The sequence below is a fragment of the Amia ocellicauda genome, chromosome 2 (assembly GCF_036373705.1).
Source record: "Amia ocellicauda isolate fAmiCal2 chromosome 2, fAmiCal2.hap1, whole genome shotgun sequence".
NCBI classification, from domain to species: Eukaryota; Metazoa; Chordata; class Actinopteri; order Amiiformes; family Amiidae; genus Amia; species Amia ocellicauda.
The window spans coordinates 12,977,805-12,993,406 of NC_089851.1; the positions used below are offsets into that span (position 1 = coordinate 12,977,805).

Here is a 15,602-nt window from a genome sequence, read left to right on the forward strand (position 1 = left end):
CTATTAATACAGCTTCTGAATTAACATAATCTCTTACACTGTAGATTAAATTGAATATATGTCTAAATAAGTCAGTCTTCATTGACAAAACACAGACAACTTTAAAAATAATTATCTATGCATTAGTAGCATTCATTATCTTTGTTAAAAAAATGAAAATAACAGCAGTGTATCAACTGCATAATCAATTAAAAGATTAAGGTGTATAAGAAAACAGTATACAATATCACACAAATTATGGAATCTATTTGCAAAATATTTTAAATTTGCTGCATTGTATATCTGCAAAAAGCTTCAGTAACTTCATTAATGAAAGCCAGTACATTTTGTAAGAATGCACAGAGAACCTGCAACAATTACTAGATGTGCTGGGAAGCCTGGAACTCTGTCAGGGTTCTAATATAATAATGAAACATTAACACCTTGTGAAATTGGTTACTCTAGGCAGTTTTTTGTGTTACTTTTGGCAGTTTTTGTGTGTCTAAAATGCCATTGTGATGATAAAAAAGCAGATGACAAAGACAGGCTTACAAAAGGTATGGTACCTGTCAAATCAGATCCTATGAAATGTCCAGATTGTATGTAAAGCAGGAAAGTACTGTTGGGTCCTTGAATTCTAATGTTGAACAGGTATGGAGCAGGATTTATATTTTCTATAAGTGCTATTTTTCACAGTAGCTATACGTACTTTCCCTTCGACTTTTTGCCGATGAAACGAAGTAAAGAATTTTAGTCTGGATTTCCTAATAAACACTAAGTCATAGTCCAAAAATGCACCGAAGCAATCGCCAGCACTTTGTCACCCTCTTGTGCCTACAGCAATTTGTAATGTCTCAATGCTGTGAAGGCAAAGTACCCCTCTGCAGAACAGAGCCCAGGTAATGAAGGGAATTTAGTCCTCCAGAAACCCAATATAAATCATGTTTATCTAGTTTAATTTACCTGCTATATGTTTTAATATCTTTTTCATGGACAAACAAACCCAAAAACCTAAACGTTTGCTTTGGCCACAAAATAACTATACATAAAATGCCATCACATTTGTGCTTTATGAACAAAGCAGCAGTATTTCGAGACAAGAAAAAGCCTGACGAAAATCTTTTAAAAAGATGATGCTGTTTTGTGGCCCGAATCAACCAAATTATTCAATATTTAAGGTGCTCTGAAGACATATCTAAGAAACTTTATATATTATCTCTAATATGAGTTAGTATCCATGCTCACATGTACTTTCCTAAAGCTCAGTTTTGAAAGACAAATGGAACTAGAAAATACTTTATCACAGTATAAGATGGAGGAGATAAAACTGTCATATATAAACGTATACCTATTAATTTAAGTTCGGGATGTGCTGCTGGATTTTGTAATATTCCATTAAAAACACAACTTCTTTTCCCATTGCAACCAAGTAACAAAATAGCTTAGATTACCCTATCTATGTCTAGTTCTGAGCATTGCATTTACACCTGGAATTTGATCTTATAGAAAACAGAGATGCAATTAAATAATTCATATTTATCACCTCTAAATATATAATTTGTCCCAAGGTTAAACTATTTAAATTATTATTTTGTGTTTTTTTTTAATGCTGCAAGTGGAGGCAGAAATATGAGGTTCAGAATAAGGTTTCCAAGGAACGTCCCATTGCACACATTCAGTTTACCCATCTGACCACATCTTATGTTGCTCATTAATTATGCCTGTCATTTCAGAATTAGGTTTATTTGTTCTTAAGGCCAGTAATTAACTCGGACTCTCAACGCAATTTGGTCAGATTAGTAGATTTGAATTGTATCACAAAGAATGTCTGCCAGTTATGTGTTGCTGCTGCATTTCTACTTAAATGTATTTACATTTGTGACCTTATTAGGGTATTTTTGTTTACTCTCCTTTTTACAGAATGTTGAGTTTGGGTATTTTTTTTAATAGCTGTGAAATACAGGTTTTTATTATTATTATTATTATTATTATTATTATTATTATTATTATTATTATTAATAATATAGTTATTACTCAAGCAGCAGGCTTTTGCAAATTCAGTAAATCAGGAATTGATGAAACCTCAATGCAGAACTCCCATAGCCTCTTTACAGCTGCCATTTCTTGCTGAGGGTTAGACTTTTAAGAGTTAAAGTTATTAATATGACAGTTCAGAATTGAACAGAGAGGTGGTAGATACTTTACTTGTACACTCCTACCAACAGATGAGGAAACTGTGATAGTTGCTCTTTAAGTGCATACTTTAGAAAAACATTATTTTATTTTCTCTTATTTCAGTGGATTACAAAGTTACTATATTCACTGACACAGATTTCCTCTGCATTTCCAGTGTACAATAGATATACAGTTTTAGTCACACATTGAAACAATGCTGTTTACTGATTAATTTATTTTAATAAATGTAATTAATTAGCCTAGAGAAAACTGTAAAGCTTCCACTTGATTGAGTTGAGGCAGGGGTTGTGACTTCTATTTTATTTTCAAGAAGTAGTAGTACAATTAGCAAACATATTCTTCCTCTATGTAAAGACATTTCTGGAGAGGTAAATTAAATATTACTTCAATTTCTATCATGTTTCAAAGCCCAAGTACTTCATTCATGTATTACTTACCGCGACAGGATGTTAGAAGTTAAAAATTCCCCAGTCTCTAAAATGTCACGTACATTAGTTCAGAGCATAACCTGAATAAATAGTTCAGTTTTAAAAAGGGCTTGCTCGCATGAAGTAAAGCCTTGAGCCCCAAGGACTAATTAATGGTAATTTCAAAGCTTCTACAAAGATTTATGAAAAGACTTAGTAATGTTGCAAAACGTACATAAGCAATGTGAGAAAGCACAAAATTTTGTCCTGTTTGATATCTTACTAATTCAACCACATGCAAATATGATACTAAAAACTTTTTAAAAATGTACTCAGATTACTAGGCATAGTGTACAGAAAGGATAATATACAGAGAAAAAAGGCAAATCAAAGTCTTATAAATTCTTTTTTATAACAAACAATATGGCCATTTAAGGAAACACTGTACTATTGTTATAGAAAACCCCTTTTTGAGTCAGGCTGACTGGCACTGGTAAATGGCTGGCAGTTTCAGCGTTGTAAACTACACACCCTCCTCTATGTTATAACCTCAGATTGGATGTTCAAACTTTGTATGCACTGTAGTGGGGAAAAAATTTACTTAAACTTCATATTATCCTTAAACATCTACTTAAATATATTTAGTACAAATACACATAAGTGACATATTCGATCATTTAAAACAAGCTGATAGCACGCAGTCTGGGGTTTAAACTCTGTAAACTCTCCAACATATCAAGCCAGCACAGTGAGTCATGTCCACCTCCTCTAATAACCATCGTCTTTTCATCCACACAAGGCCTATATTTGTGAGTCTGTTTGCATATGTATATGGTTTATATGTTTGTTTATATTTAATCAAATGCCACAGAGAGAAGAAATTAAACAATTGTGTCTTTAGTACTGGTAACATGTTATAAATTGTGTCCCTGAATTCCACAATCAAATTAATTAAAAAGCAGTACAATGCAGTATCTGTACGGGGAATCCACTAAAAACAATCTGCTCTCACTCTGCTGCAGGCTTACAGGCACAACGCTAGAGACGACAGATGTTTTGATGTTTATCACACCATTTCTGTCTGTAAACTTTATCTGTGAGAAACTGAGTTTGAGGAATCTGCTCTGTGAATACTGCCATAAGATCCTTTCCTTTGCCCCCAAATTATAAAATGATTATCAATTTAACATCTACAAATACATCACTAATGAATGTCACCCATCATTTGTTCATTCCAAAGCCAGAATTGTGTTCTATTCATTTTCAGCAGCCGAGGTGTGATCCAGTAAGTACCTTGCTATTGTTTCTAAACAATAGAAAAAATATGAAATATTAAATGTATGTTTATGATACCAGGAAGCTTATTCTTCTTCCACATTATGACATTATTCATTTATGAGGTTAAAACATCCTGTGAATTAATGGAAATGTCCTACAGCCAGATAATCACAACTAAAAGGATGACTTGAAGATCAAGGGTGGGGAGTTATTCCAAAAAGTATTGATTCTGCATTCTCTTTCTTACAGGAACTGGATGTGGCTCTCTTTGGGGTCCAGATCGAGTTAATCGGTTGGAATTTCACATCATAATCAAAGATGAAAAGCAGACATATATTCTCTCTTGTGCAAAAGTGTTACAGATCTAATAAAAAACATGTAAGAAATTAATTTAAAATTAAGCACACAAAAATATAAACATTTCTGCATAATTACAGAAGTGGAAATATATGTGGGAAAGAGACACCCAAATGCACTGAAATATCATCAACTATCAGGCATTACTTCCTCACTTACAGCTCCTACACAAACCATAAACCATTAATACTCTACATAATTAATGTTTTGAATTCTACTTGATAAAGGCTCAATTCAGTCAAGTACACATGGCGCTGTTGCCTTATTTAATCATTATTGACTGTATTTTTATTATTATTTTGAATATGAATACCCTATTTATATAGTTATCTTATGTCAATTCATATTATTTTTTGTAGTTCATTAAATGTTGACTGATGTTATTTAAACAATTTAAATAAACGTCATGAATATTTAAAACTTCTGTAAAAACATTCTCTACATATTCCATGATTTACAGCTTTCTGAATGACTTCCATTAACTGCTGTTCAGCACAGAGAGGTGCCCAGGTCCTTTTTACAGTTGGGTGGCAGCAAACGTAAGTCATAAAGCGGGTCTCGGGCCTCAGAAAGGATCTCCCTTTTCAGTAAATCTGCTGTATTTTAAATCAGTTATGAAAGGGTAAAGATAATGTAACGTAATATAAATTATTCATTACAATACTATGTACTTATATATTTTTTAAATACATTGTAAATACATGTGTATATGTATTTTTAAGGCTGGATTTCCTATTTTTTCCCAACAAACCTTCCAATCTGATTCTAGGAATTCCACAATCAAGGGTCATTTTTTAAAAGCTCTCTCTACACTGGCTCAGTGTATTTCCTTGCAAAATAGGCAACGATCGTTTGTCACTCATTGCCCGTCACTCATTTCTATTCCCCTTTGCGCTGTGATGGAAGCTTTGGCTTAATCCCTACTTCCTATAGCTGTCTTCTGTAAGGCTTACATAAAGTGACTGGGAAGACCTTGCAAGTCTTCAAATCTACTAGTTATATAATGTTATAGTTAAGCCTCCATCTGTAATCACAGAGCTCTTTATCACAAGGGGTGTTTGTCTGATGTGGAACTCAACCATGGATATAGCCTTCAGAACACAATATATATGCACCTTGGCATCTGTCAGACATCAGTAGCAGTAACCTCAAACCAGCATAGCAGCCCCTCCAAATGGAAAGTTGGGGATGGCATCTCCTCAGTGAAAACTTTCCGACAAAGGGTGTAGATCTATATATTAATAATTTGTTCTTGCATCTCCTCTTTGAAAACCTTTCTTGTGCAGCCACCTGGCATTTAGCGGGTGCATAATGCTTTTGTATTCTTCATTGTTTTACAAATTACAGCAGCGGAAGAAAGACAATCCTTATTCACCTCCACGATAATGAGGATGAGCAGTCACCACATTCATGAAATACGTTAAGGGAAATACGTTAAAGGAAAACCGGATATGAGTAATTGTAAAGTTTTAAAAAGATGAAACATCTGCACTTTCTGGAATTACAAATACAATAACCATTGTATTTGTCTCAGAATAAACAATTAGTGTATACGCAAATTGAAATTCCCACTTTAATTTGTGGATTATTTTTATCTGTGAATTCAGATGATATTTTAGACATGAAGCAAACTTATTTATTAGCTACCTTAAAGAAGAAAATAACACACAGTTTTACATGACATTCTCTGTGTTGTTCTATAAACCTAGCAGGTGGAGATTTGTTCGGTAATTATTTTACCCAATGATTACAAACATAAACACTTTGAAAAGTACTTTACAACTCACATTACACTCTGCACACATTACATATGGCACTATGGTCCCATTTTTTCGTATACATTGCTTGGAACCATTTCCTGCTGAAAATGCACTATGCTGCATGCATGGTAGCAGTAAGATACAGTCCCACTGATAATATAAATCTCTGAACCACGGTGACTCTTGGATAATACATATATAATCAGCCATAGAATCGATGCCCTCACTAAACTAGTATTGACCGATCTTTAGAAATAGTGTGTTATCTTTCAGCACACAAGGTGATGAAGAGACAAACACAAAGAAAAACTGAAAGAATCTTTAATTTTATCTAATTGACAAAACACTAAATTAACAAAATTAACAAATGTTAATAAGGTCTTTTCAAAGATGCGGACATAAAAGCACTGAACATTTATTCGGAATAATTAATGTAATTAATGTGCTCCACCACCTATATTACCTTTACCATTCAGTCACCCCTACAGTCAGTACAAAGCCAGGGTTGTTTCCTCAAGGCATTATCTACACTGCACAGTGTTCAAACTCATTAGGTACTTATTAAAGACCCATCCTGGGGAATGCATGGCAATTCTAGGATGAAAGCATCTATTAAATTGTATCTTCATGTTTCATTTTTCAAGCTTTATTAATTTATCTCTGATTAGGATCCAGTGGTTTGTAGACATTATGATGCAGTTTATCAGTCTTGGTCTATCAATTGTATGCTTTCAATAGGGCAAAACAGAGCATTAGGACACAATTGAAATGGCTTCCTACACTGAGATGATGCTTCAGTAATCATCCTGTCAGCAATTAATTTAAAGAATAACAGAAACTGGAAATTATATATTATTTCTGTACACAAAATGTGACAGTAGATTATGAAGACTTGTGGTTAAGAAATACACTTTGGTAAATGTTGCAGATGACCAACAAGAATAAAATCAGTAGTATTTGTTATTAATTGCCCAAAACTTTCTGATGCATTGTAATTTTAGAGATTTTGATATTGTTCTGAGGAACATTCCTATATTTTCCAGTTCCTAATATCTCCTCGGGTAACATATTCAGTTATAAGGAATACTAGGCACATCTAGACGTTAATTTACTATGAGCAAAAACACTAAGAGAAAAAGAGTCATACCATATTTGTACCATGCTATATTGCCACAGCAATTGCCATTGAAAGCTAAACCCCTTAATTTGTTTGTTGATCCACTCTGTAGTCACCTCGTCAAATGTTTTCCTTATGAAACCTTCCTCTCTGGCCTTGGCTATGCACTCTTTTGGGAGTCATCTGATATCCTATCTTGCTATCTGTACCAAGTCTGCTGTACCTCCCGATACAGCTTATGGTCAGAAGATCACTGTTAAAGATCACAGAGTTTCTGCCACTCGTATTTATGGTCAACTCAGCTTTATAGTCAAAGTTCATGCCCTTTCATTTTGGGCTAATATTCACTAATAAATTAACACTATTTATTGCCCCTTCCCTATAATCTGCCCTTAGCCCATTTTATGGAAGAGCTTTTCTGATAACTGACAAACTCAATGTATGTACTTTGTGTGCTGTCAGACAGTTTGTTGGTTACAAAAAGCGTAGGTGACCCGTAAAATTAAATAATCTTGCACCTTATCTCAGATAAGAAGGAATGTATACTGATTGAAAACCTACTGTCTCTAAAAACTCTTCTGATGCAACAAAAGAAAATACATTGTACTTTGTGTCTTTACCTGCTTAATACATATTGTTTCATATTATACAATTCAGAGCCTGATTACTGAAGTGTTTTCAATACCTTTTTAAATTGTGTTTTAACGTTTTCAAAGTATCTTCTGTACATAATTCCAGTCATATTCTGTAAATTTTGGTTAAAAAAACACAATATTCATTCTAATCTTATAGCTTGATCCATAAGATAAAATGGCATAAGATAGTAACATATTAAGATTGAAATTCCCCCTTCTCTTCTTCCATAATGTGTGTTTGTGTATTGTAATTGTATTGTTAAAGCTCCTATTGTGAATATTGAACAAATTACGGACAAAATAGAAGAGTACAATAATTAAATTCATGTTTTTTTAATAAAGATTTGCTTTGCTGAATGACTAAGCACCAGGAATCTGACATTTTGAATATGAGCATTTAAAACTGTCACGCATCTGTAGTTATTAAATTAATATGTTACAGAAAGTTGAGAAAGTTTGTTTTTGATCATTACTGACGTCAGATAACTTGAAAATTATACTTGCTACGGAAAGTATAAAATATTAGACCAAATACCAGTGGCATCACTGATTTGGCATGATTTTCAGAGTTTCAGATCCAAGTTTATAAAGGCCTTTAAGTGCCTAGTTCTTTTTTTTAGCAACACTTCTGCTGACATCGCCATATTGCTTTTCTATTAGTTGACTTTCGAGAAAGGTGCTGAAACGGGCGAGGCATGAAGAATTAATGTCATAAGAAGAATGTTTTTAAAAGAGAACAACATGCATTTTTCCCCCTCACAAGCTGGTTCACATCTTCTAAGTGTCTTCCATGACATTTGCATCTGTAGCAAACACTTCCATGCTTTGCCTCTGCCACATCAGCAGGAAACAAACCAAAATAACATTGGCCCCAGACAATGTTGGCTGCAGTTTATCAGTTGTGTTGGTTGGTCGCTATTGTCTATCAGCAGCAGTAAGGCTAATAATGCCAAATCTCCCATTACTGTATCAATAAGTAATATTACTTCATATAACCCTTTATTAATGGTCATGTTTTCAGTTAATTGTCACTGGAGTTGAACCATGATTATTTTTTACAGTGTTTTCTGTTTACTGTGTTTTAGTGATCGGCATACTTTCAGTGCATGGTGGTCGACCTGTAAAAGAGTGGATATCTAATGTTCCACTAAGGTGATGTCCTCTGAAGCCTATAAAACAAGGCTAGTGTATTCCAGTTGTTTTTTTCTTCTGTACATCAGTGTACAGCTTATAACAATGTTGTGACTTGAATATGATTTAGTTATATTATAAATAAATATTATAAATCACACTCAACATACTAGTTTCCTTTCAATTAATTTATTTAGAACAATGACAAAATGTTTTCGGCCTCAAGCCTTCATCAGTGTCTGATATTATTTAGGTCACTGCAAATTACATAAACAAATATTTGACCCAGGTGTTCCTTTTATAGCAATACCAATAAAATGAGCAATATCTAAGCTTCAAAGACAAACACTTTATAAGCAAGGTTTAAGAGTAGATTGCTATTTCCGCACCCGTTTATTTATTGCATCTAAATAATTAATCTCTCATTGACAAAATGCAGCATATGATTTAGACAAAATACACAGTATAACCTTCAACTATTTTAGCCAATTTGCTCAAAAACGATTTCCTCAGCAATTCTATTCTCTAAGAGACAATTTTAATTGGAAAAAAACAACCAATACTACATTGTGTACATATATAGGTTTCACATTTATTAACATCCCATAAAGCTGTTAACATATATATTCTGCAAATTCCAGTTCATATGGTTTTACTACTCCACACCTAATGCTTCCCTGAGAACGTCTGTAAGCATTAAGGCTTTTGCTGCTTGACAAAGGATATGCCCCAGACAATAACATTTCTATACTGACTACCAAACAATCTAAAAGCAGTAATAGAATCAAAGGAAGCCATGCCAACTCACTAATAAAGACATTCTGAATGGGTGTCATCTGTGGAATCACCCTGGGTGCAATGTACAGCAGCATGTGTTCCTAAGCAATTACAGTGCTTGTTCCATTTAGGCTTCTATCCAGAATTAGCAGTTGAATTCACTGCCAATATAGCAAAATGCTGCTACTAAAAAAACAAACCATCAAAAACACAAGAAATTACTATCTCTAAATTGAGAAATATTTAGTTTTAAAATGCATTAAAACAAATCTGTCTTGTATCTCGACCCATTATAATATGTGCAAAAAGGCTATGATAGTATGAAGTAAAGACATTGTGTACTAATGAAGATGCTTATATGTGAAGAGAGTAGTTATATGTAAAAAACTACATATACAATAACAAAATAGTATGTAAAGCATTCATTTCAAAACTGCATCTGCCCAGATTGTCAAGGCTGCGGCAACACAAAAATCAATTTCTGCATCAACAATGGTATAGAATATGAATATGAAACATTTGTTTTTTTGGATTTGAGATCAGATTCTCAATTCACAAACACCAGTGCGTTTTCTCAAGCTTCCAACATCTATTTTAGTTGTCAAATACTATCAACCAAGCAAGTGTAACACTATATTATTGTACCTTTATATGTCACTTGCATGTCTTCATGACATAATTGAAATAAATTGAATTAATTAATTATACTATAGTAATTGTCATGCTCATAGCTGTTTCCAATTACTCTTGTGCAGAGAGTATACTACAATTTCTGATATATTTGGCTTTGGATTTTGAAGGTACAAACATCCTACTTTTTAACCAAAAAATGCTATCTGTCCATCCAGAGAACATTCTAGACTTGCCACTTAAAGCAGTTAAGAAAAAATGGTACTCAAAGCTTTTACAAGAGTTCTGTCAGTCTTCCAAGTACTGCAAACACACTCTCATTACAATTATTTTAAAAAAAGGAATAAATAAACAAAATGGTCTCAGTCTTTTTCATTATTTAAAGTCTGTGGGATACTGCATAGATCAAACTATAAAAGAGAATAAAGCCAGATTGATTAATCTGCCTATAGTATGTGTTCTAATTTAGAAACTTGGCTCTTGGATTATGTTATGGAAATTGACAAAACTATCGTTCCAAACCCAAAAGGAAGCAATCTGTCCATGATAACTTTTGGGGATGCATTCTCTAAAATGTGGCCAAAGACATCTAAATATTTGTCTTAATCCAGAAAATCAAACTTAAATAATATCCTTGTTCACTGTTAATTAAACACAAGATGAGTTTGTACAAATTATTGTTTTGTTTTGTTTTATTGTTTGTTTTGCATGGTTGTTTTAGAGATCATTAGAGATGTCTTCAATAAAACAAATATTTTTCTTGTTCCCTAAAGCGCAAAGTTTGTATTATACAGTAACTGAACTCTTGGTACAGGAAGAAGTGAGAAGTGATGGAGTGAAGATGGACAGACACATGCTTACATCACCAGAGCTCCCAGTTTATTAATACATTAATGGTCATACCTGCTGGGAGCTAGTTTCACCAAGCTGCTGTTTTTCACCTTTGTCTGTTTATTTGTTTGTAATGCTTTTTTTAAATCAAGAACACTGTTACTACTACTACTACTATTATTATTAATATTATTATTATTATTATTATTATTATTATTATTATTATTAATAATAATAATAATAATAATAATAATAATAATAATAATAATATACATAGGCTAATAATGTTTAATGTTTATTCAAGATTTTCAAGCACTTACTATTTTCAGCTCTTGCACTTAATGTTATCTATAGGTAAATTCTTACCTTTCTAAGCAATATAAATTATCACGTATATGAACAAGAGTCCATGATTGTCGGAAATATATAGGGGACATATATAGGTTGATCCGTCTTCAAATAATTGTGTTGCATTTTGTCAGGTACAATTCATTATCAATAGTTTGATTCTCTCTGGCACAGGCTATGATCAGATGGATACCAAGGCTGGCTCTGCTCTACAGAGAAAATTACTTTTCAATACAAAATGTAATAACGTTTGTCAGGTCAGCACGGCGGTAAGTTTATGGTTACAAATAATAGGTCTCACATGAAATAAAGTTCCCTTCTGCATCATGTCTGTTACATTTGAATCGGTGCATACAATTACAACTTCTCACATCACAAATGTTCTTCGGTTTGTTTTTGTTTTATTGTTTTATTTTGCAAATGTATATAAATGTATCATTTTTAGATATAATATTTCGGTATACTGTTCTTGATTGTCATTGCCATACATATTAATAACAACAAATAGTAGTTTCCCATCATAATTATAAGTGGAATTGTTTAATTGATGTGGATTATTTCCAATTATAAATGGTACAAGATAGTAAAGCATTCGCACATTTAAGGAATATTCAATTAATTCTAAAGACAGGCTGGGGATTGTATCTAATGATTACTATTGTATTACTCACTGTATCATTTCTCAGAGTTAACTCTTTTGTGTGCTTAAATTTAAAGCCGGTTTCATGGTCATTGAAGTCACTGGCATGCACTTAAGAGCAACAACTTACCTGCCGCTAGACATACTGGCAGAAGCAACCTGAAGATCAGTCCACACACCACTTCTGAAGCCATTGCTCGGGGTGTTTAAAGTCAAGGTCAACAATGCCCTAAATTTCAAGAGAAGATATGGGATATATCGCTCAAGAAATGCAAATGTGCTTTAAGTCCACCCTTTTCCAGAGTCCAGATAGCTGAGCATTGTTCAGCGTCGGTTACATCCCCCTTGGACGAGGGTTCATCAGCCGGACAGTCTGCTCATGGTGTCCCATAGGAGCTGGGACTGAAGTGAGGAGCTCTTGTGTCCCACCTCTGCTGTTTTCTCCTTTATTCTGCACTGCCCATCTCAGAGCCCCCGGAGTTGCTGCAGAACAGGTCTGGGAATAATTGAAATAAAAAATGCACAGCACAACTAATGGAAAAAGAAAGAGTATGTCGAGCGACTGGTCACTTTCTTTCTGTTGGATTACTTTATCCTCTGGAAATGTGTGGGGCACAAAATCACTTGTTGAGGATGTCGAGCAAGCTGGTTTCCAGATGCCCCGAGCTACCGTTCGAGCGATATGCAACCAGAGAAAAAGCAAGAAGTTACGGATCCATTCATCATTGTCTTGTATAATCCGGAATCCACTTCGGACGTGTCCAACTTTACCCACTGCGCTGGATAAAATACGCCCAACACGTCAAATCCGTGTGACTTTATTCATCCCGGGTAGACTGCAAGCTGCGGGCTGAGCTCTTGCCCTGCCTGTCGCTGCTGCACAGCTGCCACCTCTGACTTTGAGCACATCTGATCTCCACTGCTCTCCTCCTCAATGAAAAGTTTGCAGGACCACCCTGTGACTGACGCACCGTTGGACCACTCAGAAGTCACGCCAAACCTCGGGAGTAAAGATGAGCGCCAATGGCCGCGGACGGGAGGCGGGACCAGGACGGCAGTACATGTGTTTGGGGAGGCTGGCCCCGCCCCCGAGTGTGCCACAGGCGTGCCCAGCTCTGCCCCAGTCCCCTGTAGGGTCAGGTACCAGTGCCATGGGGGAAATGTGGGGGCAACATGGAGTATGGGGGAAAATATTGGAGGATAATTGATTTAACCTGGTGGGGAGTATATATATATATATATATATATATATATATATATATATATATATATATATATATATATATATATATATATATATATATATATTCTTGTAATGATATAAATTATGATATGTGTTGTGGGGGATTTTTAGGACCAGTTTGGGGGAAATTAAGGAGAGGCAACACTGTCAGGTATGCACTGTATTTCCAAAAGGTCCATTAGTAGTATTTAATCTAATAGAGGTAAATAAAACAAGAAACTATTCAAAGTGTCTTTCTGAAAATGTGTGTATTTTGTGTTTGTTTTAATGTTATGTTGGTGTTTTTAAGTTTTGTTTTTGTACAATTTTAAGAATAAGTTTATTATTATTGTTGGTGTTGTAAATTTAATTAGATTTTTACCCGAATGAAAAACGCACTGGGGTTATTAAATGTTTCATACTTAATTTAAGGAAGCAGAAGTCAAAAAATGACTACTTTTGTGTTTGTTTATATAGCCTATTTGTTGTTACACATGGGTATACAGTACGTTGAATTTACTAATTGGATATAGTTCAGAAATAGTCATGCTTGTTATTGTGCTGTTTAAAATACTTAAAAATAAAACAATGCCAGGGGGAAAGCTGACCCTTTGCTACACATCTGTTTCCTTTTTGCCAGCTATTATGAAACTTGTTAGGAAAGGGGAAGGTTGTTGAGTTAAACCAGTTGATAATGTTAAAGCGCCACCTATCGACAATACATGTTATTCTGTTCTTTTCAGAAGGTAATTTATTAACATTCAATGAAACATAATAGAATATATAATGGGCTTATTTATGAAGTAAAACACAACCCACAGAATGTAGTGAAGTATATAATGACCAATGATTGGAAAAGCAAATAAAAGAGACATTTTGCATGTACCACATTCTATCATATCAGTGGCAATAGCGTTTAAGTGCCAACATTTAAATACTTTTATTGAAAGGCCAGATAAAGGGCCCACAAGCAGGTATCTTTGCAGCTTGGTGGCAGTGTACATTAACAACACTACAGCAGTATCTTAATGCACCCAATAACTCTTTAGGACCAGATTGTAACTGAATCATGTGGACTCAAGTTGAGCTATTTAACTCGTCCACCATTACATATAGATATAATCCACTAAAGCCCCCCAAAATACAATATAATGTATATTTTATTATACATTTTATCATAATACAATGCAATAATCATTAAAATACATTCAAATGACATACGTTGAAAGAATCAAGGTCCACATGTAGAACAATGTGGGGGCATTAAAAAGAAATCACCTATAGAGCTGTATGTGTTACGGATCAAAGAAAACAAATAATTTCCTCAGAATCCAGCATGCTATTTCTCAGAGATTGCTGAAACTCATTGCCACTGTTGTTTTTGGTTCAAGTAATGGTTATAGTTGTACAGCTTTATTATTTTTCTTTAGTAGTCGGTTGGGGCTATGATGAGATTCTTCTAGTTTCATGTACTCATCTTATATGTTTTCATTGCAAACATACTAGGTGAATAAATACATTATGATATCAGTGAACAATACCCTGAATAGTAAGAGATGGCACAAGGATAAGTGATGCCCTAGGCAAACTGTCTCCCTGGGCACTCCCCCTACCCCACGAGGATGGGCAAGGGGTCACAACACAAAATGTTGGTGCCCTGGGCAACTCTCTAGTTTGTCTAATGTTTGTGCTGGCCTTGCGTATAATGTATGAGTACATTGTTCCAATTTTACGTACCCCCACAAAGGAAATCAATAGAAGTCTGTTTGGCATAAGATGAAGATGGCTGAAATAGCATGTACCTACTTGAGTGACAGTTTCACATGGAAAGTGTACAGTCTATACATAAAACTATTAATTAGCAGGTGTATTTATGAGTAAAACACCAACCTTTGTGAACGGCTGCAACCCACTGGGATCATTTTCAGAAACCATTGTTCCAATACCCAGCTGTCAGAATTTATTTTCAGATGCACGAATCTCTACTATCTCTACTATGTACTATCCGTCAAGCCGTCTTTCAGATCAAACTTATTTTGGTCTGTCTGTAATTCAATTAGGTTTAAATTCTGCTTAGGCAAGATGAACTTCCACTGAGCTTAAAACTAATCAGCTTGCAATTCTGTTTTGAAAATGGATTTTAATTATTTTATATTTATACATTCGAGCTACATTGAGGAGATACCAATAACAGTTGAAGACATTAAGTAAAATAGCTGCTGAAACTATTATATGTTTACCAGAGGAAAAAGCTATTCTGTCTGACTACAAGCTTTGATTCAAGGATTATTTAA

The 15,602-nt window shown here is 34.3% G+C and overlaps 1 protein-coding gene across 2 annotated transcripts in view; it reads right to left on the reverse strand.

The window, feature by feature from the left end:
- piezo2b (piezo-type mechanosensitive ion channel component 2b) overlaps positions 1-13,112 on the reverse strand; it is a 164,914-nt gene extending 151,802 nt beyond the window's left edge. For both annotated transcript variants that reach the window (XM_066719130.1, XM_066719121.1), the window contains exon 1: positions 12,217-13,112. In XM_066719130.1, the coding sequence (XP_066575227.1) occupies positions 12,217-12,280 (64 nt within the window). In that variant the 5' untranslated portion in view covers positions 12,281-13,112. The remainder of the gene's footprint in view (positions 1-12,216) is intronic.
- Between the last annotated feature and the right edge of the window lie 2,490 nt (positions 13,113-15,602).